This window comes from Halyomorpha halys, unplaced genomic scaffold (assembly GCF_000696795.3).
Source record: "Halyomorpha halys isolate HHAL.00 unplaced genomic scaffold, Hhal_1.1 Scaffold353.1, whole genome shotgun sequence".
Lineage (NCBI taxonomy): Eukaryota > Metazoa > Arthropoda > Insecta > Hemiptera > Pentatomidae > Halyomorpha > Halyomorpha halys.
In genome coordinates, this window is record NW_027105574.1 from 591,252 (window position 1) to 614,752 (window position 23,501).

At 27.6% G+C, this 23,501-nt stretch overlaps 1 protein-coding gene across 1 annotated transcript in view; it reads right to left on the minus strand.

Moving 5' to 3' along the window:
• Positions 1–4,976: 4,976 nt before the first annotated feature.
• The window catches only part of pasilla (RNA-binding protein Nova-1-like protein passilla), a 31,472-nt gene continuing 12,947 nt past the window's right edge, over positions 4,977–23,501 (minus strand). Inside the window, exons 2-8 of the mRNA XM_014422056.2 lie at positions 22,973–23,119; positions 21,372–21,523; positions 19,992–20,145; positions 16,537–16,740; positions 14,686–14,872; positions 12,921–13,170; positions 4,977–12,310 (exon numbers count right to left, since the gene is read on the minus strand). Of these exons, the coding sequence (XP_014277542.1) occupies positions 12,050–12,310; positions 12,921–13,170; positions 14,686–14,872; positions 16,537–16,740; positions 19,992–20,145; positions 21,372–21,523; positions 22,973–23,119 (1,355 nt within the window). The 3' untranslated portion in view covers positions 4,977–12,049. The remainder of the gene's footprint in view (positions 12,311–12,920; positions 13,171–14,685; positions 14,873–16,536; positions 16,741–19,991; positions 20,146–21,371; positions 21,524–22,972; positions 23,120–23,501) is intronic.

Here is a 23,501-nt window from a genome sequence, read left to right on the forward strand (position 1 = left end):
AGTGTCTTGAAAAGAAATTATAAATATATCCAGGATATCAGGTTTTTAAGGTATATAGGCCAATAAGTAGGGTTCATGGGGGTGAGGATTAAATTAGAGATAGGATGTTCCCGCGAGAGTTAGATGTTCAGCATCCCCATTGTTGATGTTTGGCATTGCATTCCCATTCTTAAAAAAAAAAATAATAATATAATAAACTAAGTTTAAACAGCTCCTGTAAAATTTTAAGGTTCTATTGCAGTTGAAATACAAAAAAGAAGATAATTACTATAGTTTATAGGTATGGCAAGCTCAGGTGATTAGGGCAGGGAAGAGGGTTGATCTATAAAATGCGGCCTGTTGATAGTATGGAGGATCAGCTTGAAAAATGTATTATAAGTGAAATTAAATTATGTTTAAAGGTAACAAATGATCCAACTATCCCTGGGTAAGGAAGGTTCCTTTAGTTACTGTGTAACTTTGTCATTATTGTATTTATGTATTTTTTACAGTAAATAATTTTGATGCTAATAGATATTTTGCGCAATAAATTACAGCTTATCATATTAAAACTAGCCAAGTTTGACCAAAAATTAACTCCTAAGGTAAAATAAATGTAAATAAGTAATCAATATAAAGGTATAACAAATAATAATAGAGTTTTTGAGAGAAAAATGTTAGAAATCTCGGGGGGAAAAATTAGTAGATTGCAAAAATTTAAAATGAGGAAGAAAACAATCTAGAATAGGACAAGAGCTTAAAATAATCGGAAGAATTCTATATTTTAAGTCGAAGTCGAGATAACACGATTTTAATGTTCAAGGAACTAGTTTACCCGATAATTCATTCGAAATATAAGCGATATCATGCTCATTCGTATAAACAATATAATATTGAAAAGAAAGTCTATTCAACACACACAATTGGTAAAGCATCATACTTTATAATGACTGTCTTAAAACAGTTTGCACTTTAATTAATTGCCTTGCCCCGCTAGAAATGAACAGTAAAGATTCAGCTATCCGTAAACTTATATTAATCTTGAATTGTATCCACTGAGACTCAAAGCAAGGCCGAACATAAACGGGTGTCTTGGCGGGCTACGATTTTTTTGTGGGAACCCACGGGTATAAATAATTTAGGAAATAAAATTAGGAAATCGGTTTGCTCAAAAATACCCTACAAAATCAGATACAGACAGACTTAACATATTTTTTCAATATTAAGAGCTCATATTGCACTAAAAATTCTTGTATCACTGTGTAGTTTAAGCAATAAAACCTATGAATTGATCAAGACTTTAGCTCAAAGCATTGTTATATAAACAAACATGGATAGACTAAAAAAATTTGATACAATCATTTTCAGGACCATGAGCTAGACTTGCTTCAAAATATTCACAGTATCTAGTTGAATAATTTAGGCCATCAAAAATAAAAATCGGCAGAGTCGTACACTCAATCTCCGCGTAATTAACTTCAACCAGGAGGCGGTGGAAGGTAACTTTACAATGAGATTTAACCCGTCCCTAACTCATGCACAGTCTCAAAAAACTTCCAAATTTTTGGGCTTAAAACACAGGGTCCAACTTACGTTACTTTGAAAATACTTAGGTATTGATGTCCGCGTCAAAATCTTTAAAATTCAATTTTATTTTTTTGATTCACCGAATTACCTTAATAGTTTTGAAACCTCTCACTTTTTTTAATAACTTTTATTAAAGTGCCTGTAAGAATTAGAGACTCGAAATTGGGATTCGTCACTTATAAATGAAATTCCCTTTCTTTTGATACCTCATTCGTCAAAACCTATCGCTCTTGAGCTGGAATAGGGATCGATATTATCGTATAATATTTATGTACGATACGAAAATTACTTAGGTCCATGGACGTGGCTAGAGGAGAAAAATTTAAAGCCGAGGTCTACGATTCCAGAACTTCAAATATCATGTTCATCCTTCTGAACTCACAAGAAAGGGCTACGATTTCAGGTTGAAAAATATTAGATACGTGACCGAGGGTTAATGCCAATATGCCCTAAGAACCCAGTCAAACCGAATATTTGACATAATTTAAATTTTTATTTATTATTTATCAATTGATTCTTTTTTCGTGTAAAATGAAGAAAAAAGATTTTTGGTGGTATTAAATGGGCTAAAATATACATAAACCAAAAGTCACTTCTTGTAGACTAAACATTTTTTTTTTTAATAAAAGCAAGTCGAATTCGTTTTTAACATCTTTTGAATTTGTTAAATACAAATTTTCATAAAATAAATATTTTACCAAGCCATTTCACAACGTCAGGCAGTCTGAATTGTTTCAATGGTGTACCCATATCATAGCCAAATATATTTTGTTTGAACTGGCCAGATAAAATATTGTTGCATTTTATAAAAATTCATATTCAGGTGTTGTTTGAAGAATCAAAAACGAATCTGATTCCCTTTTTCTTAAAGATTTTTTTTTTTTGCTTACTATAAGAAACCGATCTTTGTGATTTTTTATACATTAAAAACTTGTTAAATACAATTGACAATATATTTATTTTTTATTCTACATCCGACAAAAAATCTATTGTTATTTTTACGGATTATGTCACAATAAGTGTACTCAGCATTGAAATAATTTAAACAGGCTGACCTAGCAAAGTAGGATAAAATACTTTTTATAGAAAAATAGAGCTGGTATGCGTTTTCGCATCTCAAACAACCCTTCAAAACAAATTTTCGAAGTAATAATATATTTTTTTTTTATCCCTAAAATATGAATAACTTTAACAGGACTCCACTACACGAAACTTCAGAGGAATAAGGATCATCTAAACTGCAGGAGATGGTATAAGCTGGAACATCCTAAATAAATTGTAACCGGCGTTATAAAATAAAATATTTTTAGAAGTTTTACTTTATTTCAAATTATATTCTCCACTATGAAGATAAAAAGTCTGAAAGACATTGATATTGGTTGGAAGAACAAAAATTCAGCTTCCCAAAAATTGTAGTAGTGTCAGATTTTGATAAAATTTTAAGGAGTTATAAATTCTTTTGCGAACACAGAACATTGATGGAAAAAATATCCCCAAGAACTTTCTAATCTCTTATTTATATGAAAATTCACATTTAAGTGTTTAAAAGGCCGCTCTAAAATGAATCTTTCTTGTTTTTTCCAACAAAAAAAAAAAAACAAAAAACGTTTCATTGAAATCATAGCTAATTGCATCTGGGTTTACTGAATCATAAAGATTCTTGATCAGCAGTTAAAAAAAAACACACTAACAAAATATGCAATAACATGAAAGTACAGGTTTTGGTTATTAAAAACACTATTTCATGATTACTAATTTTTAACTATAGGGGTATTCAAGATCTTGTGTTAAATGTAAAATGTTTTACCATGTTAAATGTTATAAACATAGAATTGTGAGCAGCCATATTTAAAGTCAAGTTAAAGGTTAACTGCAATAGAGCTCCTAGCGGATTTCCTTCCAAAACTTCATGTTATTGTTTACTTCTAAGTTTTGATTAAAGTAATTAATTATAACATGCCTAAATTAAGAGAAAAGTGGAAGTTGTGTAAAAGTTTGGATACCAAGTGCCTTGCTGATCTTCTGACTTGTGAGGAACAGAATCAAGATGAGTTAATCGACAACTGTCATTACATTATTATTGTCATTCACTTTTTAATTAGTTTTAAAAATATCCAAAACAATACTAATACACATTCAAAGCACAAAATACGAGCAAGTACCCTAACACGACAACAAATAAAGCGGTGACGAGCTCAGCTGGTCTGTTGCGTGACGTCATTCTCCATTTAACAGACCTAGTAACAGACTCTCAACCATGTTATATGTAATATCGTTTTAACATGGTAAAAGAAGGAAATATTTCTCCATTTAACATAAGTTTTTCCATCTAACACACTTTAACATGTTAAACTATCTATATATTAAAAGATCATGAATACCCTTTATGTTCAACTTGAATCGAAACATAAAAAATGATTCTACTCTCAAATCCTAAAAAAAGAAAAAAAATTGTTAGACATTATTTTTTGTCTTTTTGGTGGCCCTCACCAATTCCAGCCATACTCTCCCCTCCAAGGGCTACTCAAGGTATGCCTGAGTAGAAAAATATATACATGGTGTTTCAGGGTTAAGTGTTCCAACTGAAAATTTGAATTGATGATTTCAAAACAAGAAAACAATTACATTTGAATTATTTAAGCAACTAAACATTAGATACTGTAATAATAAAAATAAAAAATATTTTAATTAATTAAAAAAGTCCAAATGCAGAAATAACCCCATCTATCCTAAGGTAATATTATTGCATATCTCCTTAAACATATTACTGAGTTTTAAGTGGTGTCTATGAATAATGAAACTTGGTATAGTAGATATGTGCCTTCCATTACATACAACGGCAGCTCCTTGCATCAGTGCATATAAACATAATAGAAGTATATTAATTTATTTTCTGAAGAGTCTTGAGTTTCATTAGTTTGAAAAGCCAAAGACTACTACATCAAATTTAATTATTTATAGATAATGTCATTAACAACCCACCAATATATTACAAGGTTATATCCAATCTGTCTCTTAGGATAGATATGGTTATTCCGTGGTCTTCTTTATTCTTTTTATTCTTGGGGCTTCTAATTAAATTATTTTTTATCAAGTGTTGATTTATTCAATTTAACCCAAACATGTTCCTCTCTAGGTTGGAATTTTTTTTTTTCCCTTGCAGATGAAAAGTTTTTCTTGCTTGTCAAGCAAACACAAAAAATAATTTAGTAATAAAGATAAAACAGTACTTAAATTGGTTCCAAAAATAAATATGTAGTAAAATTAAAAAATAACAACACACCTAAAACCAATCTTACTTCAATGTTATTTAAATCATATCAAAAGTAATAACAATTACAGGATTCAATAGGCCAAAGTATCGATAAATCAAAATTGATAAAACTAAATAAAGGATTAAATAAAAAAAATAAAATTTTGCAATGTTTATTAATATTGTTTATAAATAAAACAGAAAATTTCAATGCAAATTAAAAAAAAATAAAGGTTTTATCTTTGTAAAATGTATATAATCATTCATTAATAACCAACCAACAATCACAGCCCTTATTCTTCCTATCAGAAATTATCTAATACCAAACTCGATTAGTATTTTTATAAATAGTGTATATATAATCACAAAAATTATACAATACTATAACACTTGTAATTAACTTTATTGACTAATATGTAACAAAAAGAATAACAATTATAAAAATTTAATTATATATGCACTGTACTATTGAAAAAATTCAGAGAGGTTGCTGAAACATCTGAATAAAGAAAAAAATAATTATTTTACAAAACATTTTTAATAAAAATAAAAACAAATGGCTAATATTAAATTAAATATATGATATCTGAATTCAATTGACCATTAAGTTGATATTGTATTAACAATTACAAGTGCTCTCAATTCACCAAACATTTTATGTGGGAATACAAATTTCTATATTTTTGAGATTAAAAAAATCTAATACCAAAAATTGTAAGCAATAACAAATAAATGCAATGAGCTCAGTTTCTCACTTAGTGTCTTTAACCTAATTAATTACGTAACAATTAAGAAAAAAAACTTAAAAATATGGTAACATAATCTAATGGTAATTTTAGAAATAAAATATCACACTTTTCCCCCCATTCCCTCTTTTAAGTAATTTTGACAGTATCATATTAAAAAATCTTAAAAAAAATATAAGACCACTGTGATCACAGCATTTTAACAAGTATATAATTTACACAATTTTAAACTATTCCAAACATTCTATTTCATCCTACTGAAATGCATAACTGAATAATGTATATCACAGAACTACTACAGTTATGAAATAAACTTTTAACATAACAACAATTATATATGTGTGCAAATGTGTATGTGTATGTATATGTATGTATATATACATGCATACATATATACATAAACACATATGCACACATAAACACAATGGCCTACATATAAATATAATTGACACAGAATTAACATGATCAAAACATAATAATTAATGTAAAATCTATATCATCAATATAACTTCCTTGTGCCAATTTATTGATATCTTATATTTATCTCTGCTCTAAAAAATAAATAAACTCTGTTTATTTACAAATTATGAATAAGTATCAATAAAATTTCAGATCTTAAAAACAAATTTTACTTAAAGAAAAACATAAAATGTAGAATAAACACGTTGAACAATAATTACATGTAAATATTAATAGTTTAATGCTATTATTTGATTGACACTACCTACAACAGAAAGACATAGACAGAACAACTTTCATTACATATTAAAAAGTATATAAATAATTAACAGAATACTACAGAAATTAAAAATTTCTGAAAAATTTGTATTCAAACTTATACTTTAAAATGGGCTAAATCATATTAAAATCAAACTATTTGCTCAAATTTTCAGTCTAATGTAATCAATCCACTAATGCAAAAACCAATGTTAATAAAATAAACTTGAAAAACAAAAACACAGAAACTAATATTTAGAAGAATAAGTTAGTAAAATTTTTGAGTATAACAATAAAAAATAAATTTTTAAAAACAAAACAATATCCACATAGATAACATTCCTAACATATAAGGATGGTTATATTTTTCTTCATTTAATCACAACAGAGAACTACACATAAGCAAGGTACAGACTGCTTCAATATACTATTATATAAAAACATTTATGATGAGAATAAAGCTGTTCTAATTTACCTCTGAGCCATAATTAATACATATTTTAATAAAAAAATATATAAATTTAAAGGTTAAAAATACAATGAACAGGTACTACAAAGAGCTAACACTTTGTGGCTCTTTCTGTTAATTTCAATTTGCCTATAATTATTGACATAAAAAAATTAATTAATACAATATACTTTAAAAGTGAATAACTCTATTCACGTAACCATTTTTCTAAAATATGTGTTACAATTTTCAACACCAAATAACACCGAATTTCAAGATGGACAAAATGAAAACAAAATTAATTTTAGAGGTACACAAAGATTATATGCTCCTTTTTTCAATTAATCCGGTACTCTATATAAATCTTTTATCATGCATAGGGTGATAAATATGAATTAAATTTGTTTGTGAATGTATAATGTAATTAAGAAGAATGTAGCTATGAGATAGGCTGGATACATTCAATTGTATAACATTAAAATTTTGGGTTTTTCAATTCACAGTATACTTCACAGGACAAGAAGTTTTTAAATACTTCCTAAACAAATCCATAATAAGTTAATTTCATAATATCTGACAAAAATTAAGCCATTAGTCAATAATATTTTACAATTTGATATGGATAGCATGTTTTAATAAAAATTAGCTTTTATCACAATAAAAATCATCTTATATGGTAACCAAAAAATCACAACACGCAATTATTTTTACAGAAAAAAGAAAATTGTTAATCACATTTGAAATTTCCTTATCTTGTTTGGTACATCAAAAGCAAGGTATGAGATAATGTTTATACATTACTAATTGAAATATGGAGATCTTAAGCCCTATAGAAACATACATGTTTTTCTTCAATACTAAAATGCCCAAGGTCTCAAAATTCATAAAAGATCTTTTCTATTATACAAAAAAAATTTGTACTTTAAATTTATTATCAAATTAGTTATGTTTATATGATGAAAAGTACCATATGGAGTATAGAAAAAGAAGAGAAAGTAAAAGAAATAGATATATCACAGATCTATAAGGTAACATCAAGTAATCAGGATAAATCATTTAAGCACAAATACTAAGTTTGATACCAAACTTAAGTAGGAGATATGGCACTTATTTCATTAAGAGGGTTCGAATAAAGTGGGACGCTTAACCAATAAGACACACTATCACATCATGTTACAAAGAAATTATGAGTGCCAGAAAGTTTAAAACCCCAGTTTATGATGAAGTAGTTTCTCCTTCATTCATAGGTTTCACAATTCCTCGTTCTCCTCCTTTAAATGGGGCTTTCAATTGAAACATCATAGCTTTGGCTATGAAAAACATTCATTATACCCCACTTGCATTTTCAGAAACTATCAAACATTTGGCCATTTAAGTCTTCATTAGTGAATTTTCTCAGTTAGTGAGTGAAGAGAACTTATCACTGTTCAAAGAATTCATTTAAAGCTGAAAAGTGGCATTGGGGCCAGTCCAAAACAACAATAAGCCATTATTCTTTTCAGTAGAAATAATGATAATTATTTTATTTCTTTAGCAGAGTTAAACTTCTCTCCAATGGACACCCAACTCTAAGGATAATTTATAAATGTCCTAGCCAGGAAATACAAAAATTCAGACCTCATTGCAACCAGCAGATACCTCTCTAATGGACGCAAATAGTAAAATTATTACCAAAAAATAAATTTACACTCTGAGTAGACACAAAGTATTTAAAATTAAGAAAACTATATTTCCCACTGTCATTTTTTGGTATATATGTACAAATAATATGTATAAAATATGTAAGTATTATAAAGTTTAACTTATTTAATCCATAAAATACCCAGATAAACATGGAGAAGAAAACAACCATTTAATTAATTTGAACCTAAAACCACATCATTACATAAAAAAATTAATATTTCTAGCTAAAGTATTTATTTTGAATAGTGTAATTGAAATGTGCTTTTGAAAAGAGGATAATGTAATTTCCAATGAAGTGTGTATATTTTTACTCTTGGCGGTTATCTTATAAATCCTCTCATTTTCTGTTCTTAACCAGCAGTCGGGAGCAATTATTTTGTGAGATGAAGTAACTAGTATTTTTGTGCAATTAAGGAAAGGATTTTCCAAAAAAAGAGTAGGAGCCATATTACAAAGTATTATAGTATACAAATTTCATTTGAAATTTTGAGTAGTTCAAATGATTGAAACAGGTGGTCCTTTACACTAGATGGTTAAGTTTTTTTTTTAAACTGAATATGAAAACAAATAGAACTAATAAATTGAGACAAAATAGGTATACAAAAGAAAAAAAAATTTTAAATAATTGTTTCTATAATAACTTCAAACAAGAAACTTCATTAAAGCAAAAGAAATTGACAACTGATAAATAGTGTCTTAATTTAGCTGATATTAAACGGCAATTCCGTATTCTTCGATATCATAATATTTAAATTAGTTAGTTATTTGTACTAAAAGGCAATCATTATTAGTACATTTCAAAAATTTGTTGACTCCATTTTCTAAAACATTATATTTTTAAATTTTATTTTATTTAAATTGTGGGACTTTTTCTTTTTGAGTACTTTATCTGGAAAGATAATTTGTAGAAATATGCTAAGCATCTGGGTTGAGTTTATCTATAATTGTTACTGATATATACATATAAATAAAAATAAATATTCTTTTATATATCGGGTGATATGATAAATAGTTTAGAATAGTTCCTTTTGTTTCTTCTTTTTTTTTTGTGCTATCCACTTAATTACTTTTTTGATATTTTCTTAAATAATATTCGTACCAAAAATCATACCAAGTAATTGTTGTTAATAATTGTATCTAATTAAACTTCCCCCGATCCTAAAGAAAATGGATTAAAGAAATAATTTATTTCTTTTTAAAAAATTTATGATCGGAAGTTATTACTGTTAATTCAATGATGGTAATAAAATATTTTCCTATGACAAGTTTTAAGGAGTTTTCTTTTTGATGCAATTAAATGAGACTCAATAATATACCTTAAAATTAAAGTAATCTATTTGCTTATTCTTATTTCTTTTTTTGTGTGATAAGTAGGTATTTAATATTTTGTCTATATATTTGTTTGTTTTCTTCATAATATTTGGCATAGGATCATTCCTCATTTTCTTTAAGACTTGTTTATCATCTTATAATTTATGGTCCCCTACCTATGATGTTATCATAAGAAGGCTCTTATACAGGATCCTCAAACAAGATTTAAACAACTGGAAACTTCTGGCAGATTTCAATTGCTTCACTAATGCTCTAGACTTCCAGTTAATCACAAAGAACTTATATATATTTTAAACAAATGCCTATTTAAACTTAAGGAGTTTAGCTTTATGGCTCCAAAAAATCATAAATTTCTCCAGAACTCAATCCTTACAGTCCTGAAGTCCTTAAAAAACCCTTAATGCTATTGATTATGGAAAAAAATCAAATTATCTAAGAACTTAACATTTCATGTGTTGCAGATTAGGCACAAAACAGGTGCACCACCATTAATAACAAACTTTATACCTAAACCCACAAAGCTACTATTAGTCTGTAAGATGTCATTTCAATCTCTTCTACACAACCTTTCATGTATATGATGTAAGTAATATACATGTTCATTAATATATTTTGTAGAAATAAGACATTAGTGTGATTAAGAAGACACAAATTACAGAATATTAGTCTCAATAGTCATCATAAAGAAAATAATATAAGTTAAACAAACAATTTAAAAGCCTTGTGAATTTTAGAAAATACCAGATTGTAACTATCATAATAGAACAACACTCGGATATCCAATTAAAATTTGGATAATAATTTTTAATATAAAGGTGGAGGTTAATAAAACACTAGTGGAGAATTTTAAGTTTCAAAGTTTTGGGGCTTTATCAAATTTTATAGATGAGTAATAGATGCAGTTCACATTAAAAGATGAATTAGAATTGTAATAGATGCAGTTCACGTTAAAAGAAGAATTAGAATTATACATATTTGGGAACTAAGGAGCTTAATAAAATGAAAGCAATAATAAAAAAGTTTTGAATCAATTCACTTATTTTATGGGTAACAAAATTAATGGTCCTGACTATTTTTTTAGGTAAATATTATTAATTTTTAAATTATATGATAAAAAATGAATAAAATATTTATTATTTCTTAAAAGTAGAAAGCATAAAAACGACTAGAGAGTTGGACTATGGCAAACAGACGATTATAATTTTTGATGTTGAATTACACTAGACTTTTCTATAGTAATACAAACATTTTTGATAATATCAATAGAATAAATCATATAAAATGGCTATTAATGAAAAGAAAATAGTTAAATACCTTTCATCAATCTGCTGGAAACACTGAAATGCATAAATAAAATACATACCTACATGATTTTGTTTTTCCGAGTTTCATAAATTTAAAATGATTCGCCTGATCTAAAATATTCTCACAGAACTAAAAATTCAGTTTAACTAATAAAAAGCAAAGAATACAGAGAATAGACACACCATCTAAAATAAATGTGATAAAATCTTAATGAAAAGATGAAACTACCCAACTATTGAATAATATTGAGAATAGTTTTATAACAAAAGGTAATAAACAGGAATATTATTCCTAGGATAGTAGGAATATTGATCAAAAATCAATCGTGGACACTTAGTTCGAGCTGGTGATAGAATAGTAACCAATAACAAACGTCTATAAATACATCCACGCACACACCCACACACACTTTTTCAGTAAGGGGCAATGTGACTTTTAGAATCATTATGATTCTTGGATTAAAAGTTTTAGATGCAATGTTATTTTGGATAGCCATAAAAAAAAATTAACAAAAAAAAACAGCATCATAAAAAAAAAAAAATAAATGAATAAAACATTATCATGAAACCCTCTTTGGGTAAAATATATTTTTACATAATAATGCCTCGAGTATTTGGTGAAATGAAGTACCCAAAAAGAACAACAACTATAATTTTAAAAATGTACCACACCATACTCAGCTTGAAACACTAAAATAAAATAAAGAGCAACAAATATATCTATAGTGCGATGAATTCAAATCAGTCACTATTGATGAGTCATTCATAGTTTCTAATTTTAATATAAACACAATGCAAAATTTATTGTTAATTTTGCACATAGAAGTGTAATGTAATTTTTTTCGTTTTTTAGTGTTTCTAATAAAATAAATTAACTGATATGTCAACAAACTAAATTAATTTTTGATGATCAAATAACCTTGTTTGAAATTCTGTAGTAGCAGTTCTTTTGTTTAAGTTTTACTTAATTTACTCCATAAAGTCTGTCACTACTGAATTTCTAATGAAGCATTAAATGTTGGCTTAGTCGAGTTCTCTTTAATTCAACATCTTTTATTTTTTGTGTAATCAAATATTGTGCAGTTGACACTGAATTTCCAGGACCTGTAATAGTCACAATTCTATTTCTTGTTCCAGGAGCATATATACCTTTTTTTGATATTTGAATAATAGCACCACTTAACTGTTGAATCTCAATCAAAGATCGCCCTCCATGACCAAGTATGGCACCAACTATTGCTTCAGCAATCTCCATTTCCACCTTAGTAATAAAGGAAAATAATTTAATAATTAAATGTAAATAATAAGAAAATAATAATAATTGGATCTTTTTTTTGCTTTATGATTAAGTTAACAGACCCAAAAAAGTCATGAATGCATATTAGATTAAAATCATAACAGTAAAAATCTAAATATTTTTTTTAAAATAGTAGAACATATATTTTATTCAAATGCTAAAACATAATTAATAAACTTGAATTGAAATAATAGACTCCAATATTTAAAAAGGGTTGAGAATGAGTACAGAATGAATTGCGATAAAACTGGAAGCAAAGGAACAAATAATTATATAAAAATATTGGTATTCTAAATAAGTGAGAAATGAAAGCAGTAAAACTAGAATAGCAAGATAGATATTTTTCATTAGCAAACAATCGAATAAACAAACTATAAAAAAAATTTTTAAAAATGGAGTACCATAATTTTGCCAAACCATTCAATTTAAATAAAAAACTTTCAAACAACTTAATCTGATAACTCTTTCATATTAGTTTCAATATATTTAGTCTATTTAGTCAATACAAACACTTTTTATAAAAGTATTTTAATATCTAACTACCAACTCAAAATATAAATTATACACTATATACCTTTCTATTATCTTTATTTTTATCAGAGGAATCATGATTTCCAAGGCTGAAAGCATTATTATTAAGATGAGGAGGAGAATTTGGCCCTGAAGTTGAGTGCCTAAATGGCTCTAAAGCCAAATCTATAACACTCCGAGCAGTACCACTGATCTGTCCAAAAAAGCCATTAGAAGCACTTTCTAATGCTTGCATACCTACATAAGTTGGGGTAGGAGAATTTCCTGTCCAAGTAACTCCAAGCATTCTATACCTGTATAATAAGGGAGAAAAAGGAATAAATAAAATAGAATTTAAAGATTTCACAGCTATGTAAAAATGTTCACACTAATATTAAAATCCCACATAACTCATAACGGATCAGAAAGTTAAATTTTGATAACTAATTTTTTTAAAAAACATAATAGTCTGTCAAACGATTTTGTTTTTTAAATGTTTAACTATAGAACTTAAGTGAGAGAAAGGATAAACCTGCTATATTTTCTCTGCAGGACATACTCCAGAGGACTATTTGGTCCCCACCCAGTCAGCTCAAAGAAAAAATTTGTGCAATTTTTTAAATACTGTAATTCAAATAAAATTTAGATTTATTAAATTACAAGTAAATGGAAGAGGCACAGGGAATTATAAGCTGAAGGTATACTTTAAGTAGAGAGCTGTTTCAATGGTCTTAATCAGACAGACTACACCGTGTAAAATTATTTCTAAATTATGTTGATTATTGGAATGACTGACTATTAAAAATTGAAAATTCAATATTTTACTATTTTGACACCATTTGATAGTTTACATTGACAATCAGAAAATCCCAATTATAGATACTCTTTTAATACATGAGTATACTTGCACAACTATAGAAGTATTTTTTTAGATTTGTAAACCATTTTCTCAAAAATAAAAAAAATGTTTCAGAATTCTATCTCGTTTACAATATACAATTAATAAGATGATAAACTAAGGATTAATTTCGTTTATGGCTATTTTAACTTGTTTAATAAGAATTGATAGACACTAGAGAGGAGTATTACAAACCAGAGTTCTAGAAAAGGTATAATACCTTATTGCTACATTATTATTAGTCATTCGTTTTTAAAACCATCCATCCTGTCCCATTTGATCCACCAAACTAGATGAGACATGTCAGGATAGGCTTGATGTCCTTGCTAGAGGGTACTTGAAGTGAATGGTATTTTAGTCATTATGGTTTTTACAATAGTTATTTGTTTAAAATAATGTGAACAAATTGAAAATTTGAATTTTATTTAAAAAAATTATATCATTACTTCAAAAAATTATCTAGTCAAAAACATCTTTAAAAAAAAAATTTTGTTCACAAATTCAATGAAGATCAAACAATAAACCTGGTAGGACCAAATGTCTCATGAGTTAAATGGATTATGAGGTTTGAATATATAATGGAGGAACACATTCCAACCCAATCCCACCCTCTATCAAACCCTACATAGTGAAGTTGTGCAAATTTATAGCAGAATCCAAATTAGATTTTTAAAATTAAATAAATAATAACAAATCAAATTAAATAATAAAAATTAATAAATAATAACAATTTATATCCTCAGCTCCATTCTTTTATAATATAACAACAGGGGCAGTGTAGGACTCCAACGGGAGTCTTGGGCCGATGTAGGAAAAGGTAAAAAAAAAAAATGGTAAAGCAGCCATACCATAATTATAGACATTTTTAGATAAGTCCAGTACTTTACAATGAAAATTTAAATACAACATTACAATAAAAGAAGTTATTTACTTTCCCAAAGTAGCTATTGCATTAGATATTTCAGCTTTGACATTTTCTGTGTAACCTGTACTATTTAATGCAACAGTAATGGCACTGATGACTTGAGAAACGACAGCTTGAGAAGGTGAATTGTTTGGTTCTAAATTCAATGTCAGTGTTATGCCATTCAATCCAGCAGATTCAATTAATCCAGCCCCTAAAAAAAAATTCAAAAATGTAACTATCATATTAGTGATGAACAAATTTACTATTGTTATTTGTAGTGAAATAAGTGGGAATTCTAAATTATTTATAATATTAATCAAATTAGATTAAGAAGATATTGAACCAAATTTAATCCAACATTTAATTTATTAATAAAAACTTTTTACAAATTTTTAATTCTAATGAATATCTATTTTCATGAGGTTTTGGTACTCTTTTAACTATTTTCAAACTATTGATTCAGCAATAGTGATTTATCAAATACTTTAGCAAGGAGAAGTATACAGTAGCATAATTACTGAGGCATGTCACAGCTTTCATGTGCATATATAACATATTTCTATTATTTTATTTAATAGGCTCCTTCCACATACCGAGCATAAGAAGAGGAGACATTAGTCAGGGTTAAACGGCTTAGGCTCAACAGCTTGGTCGTAATGTCAACTACTACTAATAATAATGGTGATTTCCTGTTAAAAAGTGCTGTTTTTAAAAAAAAAAAAATAACTCGGACAGTATAGTGCCACTAAATGTACAGCTCCATAAAGGCTCAAATTTCAGTAAATTGACTTAAGGTTAAAGGTTAAGTTTAAAAAAAGGTGTGTATAACATTTTTCATTAAAAAGTTAACTCTGCTAAAATACTTTACTCCACAGAGCCCACCAAAAGTCAAACCAACAAGGTCAGACAGACTTAAATTGATTCTTTTATCAACATCTAGGTCAACCCTTTGGTCATTCACCTAACATTTCAGCACAGATTACCTTTATAGTGGTTCATTCATTGTCCAGATTAACAGTGTAATTCCCCCATTTTAGTTATCACATAACAATCATATTTCTATGAATATAGCCCACAGCTAAATTAAAAAACACTGATGAAAGGAACTCAAACTTTTTTTTTTAAACTGCACAGACTTTAAACTTTTCAAATTAAACTACTGATACAAACTCTATTCAATGATTCAGACATGTAGAAGCATAAAAGATTAATTAGTTTCTTTGGAATTACCTGCACCATTAAAATATAAAATCACTGGAAGCCAAAACACAACCATAACCTTCATTTTTTCTCCAATATTTTATTAATAAAGAAAAATATTTAACTGGTTCACTCAAATCTATATTGATAATAGTCTCTTAAAAAATTTTCGGCACATTCCACTACTATTCAAATAGTTAGAATTACTAAAATGGTTAATCAAATATTATAATCAATAAGATTCCCTGATTATTATAACAATACAGTCTCAATCCCTTTTTGTGAATTAATAAGTATAGATCCTTTCACTTATCAGGGTTAGTTTTCTTTTTCTCAAACGATTTTCAATATCAGATGAATTATAGAGATTCCTGCTTATCTGCACATACAATTTTATATCTCAAAATATGTAGTCTCTCACTTGCACTATAAATAATAGTTCTAACTGGATTACATTTATAATAACTCAGGATTGTATACAAGATAAAAAGGACAAAAATAGTTACTGAGGAAGTGAAAGAAAAAAACTATTAATCCTCACATAATTCATAAAATATTTTTATGACAAAAAATAAACTAGAAAAAATCATGCATTATTTTTTAGAAACCTATTAAAACAAAACATTATTCCAAATATAAATTAAAAACTAAAACTGAATAAATAAATTATATTACATGGAATTGAAGCTGCAATAGTAGAACTAGGAGTAAATTGTTGCTGGCTTGATGGCTGAGCATAGGGGGATCCTGTAGGATTATAATTTGCAACAGGTCCAGTTATATCAGCATAACTTACATTTAAACTGCTCCCACTTTGAGGATCTTCTTGCACTTTAGTAAGTATCATAGCACATGCTTTCTTGTTGTTATTCACATCACCTATAGATCAAACAAGAATACTTTATTAAAAAATAGAGAGAATTGATAAACATTTAGGTATAGTCTTAAAACAATCAGTTTTAGTAAATAATGCAATAAATATATTTAAGATATAAAGCTTTCTTTAAATACAAAGGGGGACAGAAAATATGAGTATGGATTTTAAAAAATCATTAAGTGTGTGTAAGTAATAATAATAATCGTGATTCCTGTTAAAAAAAAAAATCAATCCAGTGAAAACATGTTTACAGCCACTTCAGGAAAAAATAAACAAATAAGTACATTAACAAGTTATGTAAACAAAATTTTATTTTAAAAACAGTGAACCTAATAATTAAATAAAGAAAATAAACCTTGACATAATTTTCTTTTATTTGTCAAACCAGATCAGTATAGAAATATAATAAAAAAGGTTTCAGAGATTGGATTCGAGTTGTATAACATGTATCAAATTTATATTCAAATATTATTTCAATAGAATTAAAGATGTATTTGCATTAAAATTATTTTAAAAAGTTAAAATTTCAAAGAAATTATTGATTCGACAGTGCGCCTAAATTAATCATACATTGAAATTGTAAATAATATAAGTTGAGAATTAATATTATAAATTCGAAGTACAATTATAATCCTTTGATACTTCCACAAATTTTATTTCAAACCTATTGACAACATTGCAGGCTATTCTTAGGCATTATTGCCTTTTATCAGACAAATCATTATATAAAATTGTTTATACTATAATTTTTTTGAAAGTCTACTCGCTTATTTGTCTTTAAACCTCCCTATATGCCTCTCAGTCCACTAAAATTGCACTTTTGAAAGGCATAAAGCAATTTAAAACTACAAGGGGAGTTTTGAGGATGAATAGCAGATGATAAGCTGTTTGTTTTTAACACTTTAAAACAATTAAATAGATAAATACCATAAGTCATAGCTTAAGGCATTGTTTTTCCTTCTAGGTAAACAGCTATGTTTCACAGCAGTAAAATAAGAAGGATAATAGTTATGTAAATTCTATAAGTGGCTACACACAAATAAGCATGCGCGGTCAATCTGTTTTAGACAAGTATAGAAAATTTCTCTTCAACACAGAAGATAAAAGTATGCTTGGAAAAGTCTTAGTTTGCTTTAGGACTACTAGATCAATAATGAATTCACTTTGTGTGCTAATTGCTTTGTCCACAAGATGAAAATGAAATGAAAAAACATTTTAGCCCACAGATCCTTACAATTTTTCTCTAATTAACAGCATTTAGGTTTATCTCAGAACAAGTCAATTCATATAATTTTACTATAATCTTTGACTTACTGTATTACTGTACAGAATACAGTCATCGGAAGTAGGTTACTCATCTACCAATTATGATATTACAGAGTATGGCACCCATTTATCAAGACAACTTAGAGTTAAAAAGATTTTAACATATTAAATATAACATATTTAAAAAAGATTTAAAACACTGGAATGGCCTGTGATCTGTCAAATGTCTTTTTTTTCTTTAATCAGAAGAAACCTGGTTTCTCTAATTATGTCAATTTAAAAGAAGTTTGACGATTAGATCATCAAGTTTTACCAGTATTACAATTATAAATAAATACATTTTTTTCAAGGTAAGAAATATTTAAGTAAAAATTAAGGGCGTAACAAAATCAAAACAAAGTTTTACAAAATCTTAAATCTATATCTATTATATTAGAAAAATAACTTACAGATTAGCAATACAACATAATTTAGATTATAGAAAGCACATACCTATTGAGCACTACAAATGTATAAAGAAGAAAACATTAATATGATAAAAATCAATTTAGGTAAGTTATATTATAGGATCTTTTAAATGAAAATAAAATTAGGCTTCCTTCGACATGAAATAAGTATTGGAAATTTTCAACATGGTATTTGCTCTGAAAAGATAACGGACAGTGTGTATTTCGAGTTCTGGTCGATATTCAGTGAAACTAGCTTTTTAGATTAGTTTGTCCCTATCATTTGTTTTTTGTTAGATTAAAAAGGCTCTGACTTTCGAACTGTTTTTGGAAAAGAGATAATATGGATACGTTAAAATGGAAAAAATTAAATCAGAAAAGAAACAAGATATAACAAGCAAAATTTTACTTGTATAGAGTAATTTAAAAAAGTCACTCCTTAGCATGATAAGTATTTTCAAAAGTGTAGATATAGTTGATTATAGATGTAATGCAAAGAGAAGTCGATTAGAGGTAAAAAGTCACTGAGGAAAACACACTAATAACTAAGCATTATTTTCTATAATGTGCCATGTTTTGGTCCAAGTTGTAGGCCTTCATCAGAGCTAAGTAAAACAAGATAACAAATAGATTATAATAGGAAAAAAAAGAGTATTACAAGAAAATAAGAAGTTAACAATTACTGTTTAAGAACTAATAAGTGTTTGTCATTTTCTTAGTATGTTTGTGTTTATTTTATCCTATTACAATCTGGTTATCTTGTTTTTAATGAAGGCATACAACTCAAGCTGAAACAGCAAACACTTTGTTTATTAGTGTGCATTCTTCAGTCACCACACCCCCCAAACAAATTCTCCTTATAGATATATATTCTCAAATTTTAAACATAATCAAATTTAGTTCCCCAGTACTGTAGTGAAGTGGATTAGTGGTATCACAAACTAGCAGGCGATATTTACATAAATATATAGTAACTTCAAATGAAGTTTAGCTCAGTATACTCAACTGAACCATAATTAATAAAAGAAAAACAATTATTACATACATTAAAACTTAATTTGGAAGTGCAGAGTCTTTTTATTTCCCAAAACGTTAATTTAAATTTATTTGTACCTAAGATTCTATGTCTTCTTCAATGCAGCTTAGTCTTCTTTTTTTAATAGTCTTTCCAATTAACTTCAGGTTCATGCATGTAATCCAACCTTAGTTTCCTGTAAAGAAAATGCTTTTGAAATTTAAGCTCGAAATACTTTCTGTCCGTTTCTTTTCTGATACTTTTTCTTGGAGTTGACTTTGAAAAAAAAGATCATCTACTCATACTCCTTACATTAGTAACCTTGTTGATTCAACTTGATAAAAAAAACTAATATGATTTGTCGCTATTATTTGTTCAAATCAACAACACCAATGATGATAACACAAGTACATTCTTCCATGTATAACTAACTTTGTCTCACTCGAGTAAAAAATGAACATAATCTCACAATGAACCTTAGTTCAATAAGTAAAATAAATATATTTGAAGAGGTAAAACTTCATACCCATAACTGTAATACATCGTTCTTGTAAAGATTGATCTTTTGCCTTCTGGGATATCTGAACGTATGCTCCACTTTCATCTTTTAACTGTTTGATATATTTTCCTCCTTTTCCTATGATCATTCCAGCGGTACTATTTGGAACTAATATTTTAACCTGTAATAATGAGTTTTAAGTGAATGAATAAATGAAGGGGAAAATAATACATTAAAATCAGATTTGAATAAAAAAACATGTAAAAGAGAGAAAAAAAGAGTAAAAGAGAATGAGATTCATTTTGGATATTCTGTTTGAAATAGAAAGAATGATCTGATACAGATGAAAAAATAATAAACAGTTTATTCATTTTTTTGCCAGTTCATCAACCTTCAAGATCGGATCTAGTGTAATCTTAGTTCAACTACAAAATATAAAACAAAAGCCAATTCTAAATTTTATCAGGAACTGATGGCCACTTTTAAAGTAGGATCTAAACAAAATATTTAATGCACTTATGGTCGCGATAGATAATTCTTAAATTATAAATAGTCAACTGTATTTAACTGTTAATCACCCAGCATAATGAACTGAGCACAGGCCAAGTCCACTCTTAATTAACAAATATAATCAAATAAGACTGTACCAATAAAAATTAAATGGTGTAGTTTATCAACTACAAATCAAATTCAGATAGGCATAGGATTCTATCAACAACCAGAAACTGTATAACATTCACATTGAGCATGGAATACCAAAGAAGTTAGTTAATCCAGTATGGATGTGTTAAGTCCAAAATATTCAACAAAGTTCAAATTGGTAATTATTATTCCAAGAAGTTTCAGTTTAGAGTAAATTTTAAACCAAGAAATTTCCTGTTATCAGTTGTATTTAATTTAGCTTTACAATAATTAGAAAGGTAACTTTTATAAAAAAAGGTTTTACTCTTGATGGTTTTAATATTGGTGCTTGGATATGCTGATGATTAGGTACTGTGAAAACTATTATATTAATTAAAACACCATTGAGTGAGATTTCGAAATGAATGTGAAAAAACAGAATATATAGTTAATAGAAGTAGACAATGGTTTTATATATATATAGTAATGACGGTTGGCCAGTACTAGAGATGGTTGAATGTTCAATCACTCATACCAGACCATGCTTCAGCCTCCTCCCTCCCAGATTTGTGAGGCCCTTCAGCCTATGAAAGGTAACTCATAGACCAGCCGTAGGTCTGATGACCCTACCCTGTACACCTTTGTTATGTATCATTTTGTGGTCCCAGGACCACAGCGTGCAGCAAAAGATCTCCAGTCTATTATTGCGCAAATAGAAAATATATATACAAATCTTTTAAACACTATGTAATCACAAAGTTTTAAAAATTATTTTTTTAAAATTACCTGTTTTTCACGTTCACCACCTTTTAGATCATGTTCAACCCCTCCTTTACAGTTTAAATCAGGTTTCTCCCTTATTTTAAATGTAATGAAATCCAAAACTTCCATAATGGAATCTATGTTACCCGATATAAGACAAACTCTTTCAGATGTTCCTAAAATAAAATAAAAACGAGAAACAATTTAATTAAAATTACTGACATTATAATACATATCTTACTTTTAAATAATTAATGTATCAGCAACTAAATCAGAGAGAAAAAAAAATTAATTTATATAAATAACACAGGATTGATGGATAAATTCCATTATTCGTTATGGAATAATTCAAGAAAAATAATAACAAATGGTAATTACGTAGTTCCCTAGATAATGTATACCACCTTCAGATGTATTAACGAATATTTGACAAGCATTAGAATATTTTTTGATTTGACACACCCTGTAATTATAAATTACAAAAAATCTAAAACAGTTTCTTATAGTTTTTAAAAATGTGTGCATAAAGTAATCGTATGGAGTACTTTTCTTTTGTGAATTCTGATTAAGTTTTTTGATTCAACTTCCTAAATACATTATTTAGGTCCCCAATCTAATTTTTTTTTTTTGCATTCCAATTTAAGAAGAGCAATATCCTACATGGTGTATTGGAGGTAGAGAAGCCAAATTTAAATTGGATAACTTACTAAAACTTACTAATTATCTAATTAATTTAATAAACTAACAATTTTTTTTTTCCACTGATAATTCCTAAATGGTGCATCCTAGAGATAGAGTTATGGTGTAACATAATTAAAGAGCATTAAATTCTTCATTTAAGGTGTACCATAACTTGTTGGCAAGTGGTGTGATTATAAATATGTAAAGAAAAACAACAGCTTTTTCCAAAGGTTTTTGCTTATATATCTTAAAGGGTGCATCCTAGTAAAAAAGTTATAGAAAAAATTGAACATCAAATTTTGCTTAAATGGATTGAAGTTATGGTATCCAAACCATATGACTTACCAAGTAAGTCATATAGTTAGTAATGCTATGAACTTCATATGCAATCAGAGAAGGTGGTTTCAACTAAGCCACTTGACTGAATTATTAGGTTACAGTTCTTGTTCTAGCAGAATCTAATATTCTTTAATCTGATTTATTAGGGTTAAACTATTTTTCAAGGATCCGAAGAGAAATAACATAAGAGATAAAACATCTCCCCCTTAGTAGTCTAAAATAAAATTCTAATAGTAAACATTATTGTCTAAAATTTTTACCATCAGTATTTTATTTTATAGTAGTAGGAACAGATTCAATTGTAACACAATAATTTGGATAGAAGGCTACATTAATACTTAATTATATTACTTATATTTAAGCTCATGAATCATTTGTTATTTATACTGAATAAATGAAATTGTTGATATAATTTGCAGTGTACTTGAAGATAGAGCAATGGCCCCAAAGTGATGGGCTGTTGTGACTAATGATTGATTAATAAAATAAAAATATTTAAAGGAAGATTATTTTCACTACACCTTACTAATTAAAGGATTTATTGAATAACCAAAAAATTAAAACTTGATTATATATTACGGGAAAACAAAATTCAAGATTAATACCTGGGTAAAAATCATTCGCTTTAGACATTTTCACCCGGGCATTGGTGTCCTTTTGTAATTGTGCTATTGTTTCTCCACCCTTCCCAATAATTGCACCAGCTGCAACACTAGGAACCAATATCTTAAAGTGATATATCCCATCATTTCCTGAAATCAAATGAAATATTAAAATAATCTAAATTAGTAATAATATTAATCTATAACAAGAAACTAGAACCATATTTTTAAACTCACATTCTATATATCAATAAAAACTTTTGACATTTTAATTTAAACATAATTCTTTTTTAGTAGTTATAAAAAATATCCATTTTGTCTCAACAATTTTTTATTATTTTAACACTCCAACATTTCAGCCATTCTGGCTATTTTCGAGGATCTTATTACACTATCACATATCTAACGAAGAGTTACAAGCCACTATTCTAAGATCTCGTACTAACGATCATGGACTGGACAACATTCCTGTTAAATTGATTAAATCCTGTCTCCCAGCCCTTATTCCCATACTTTATCATATATATATATA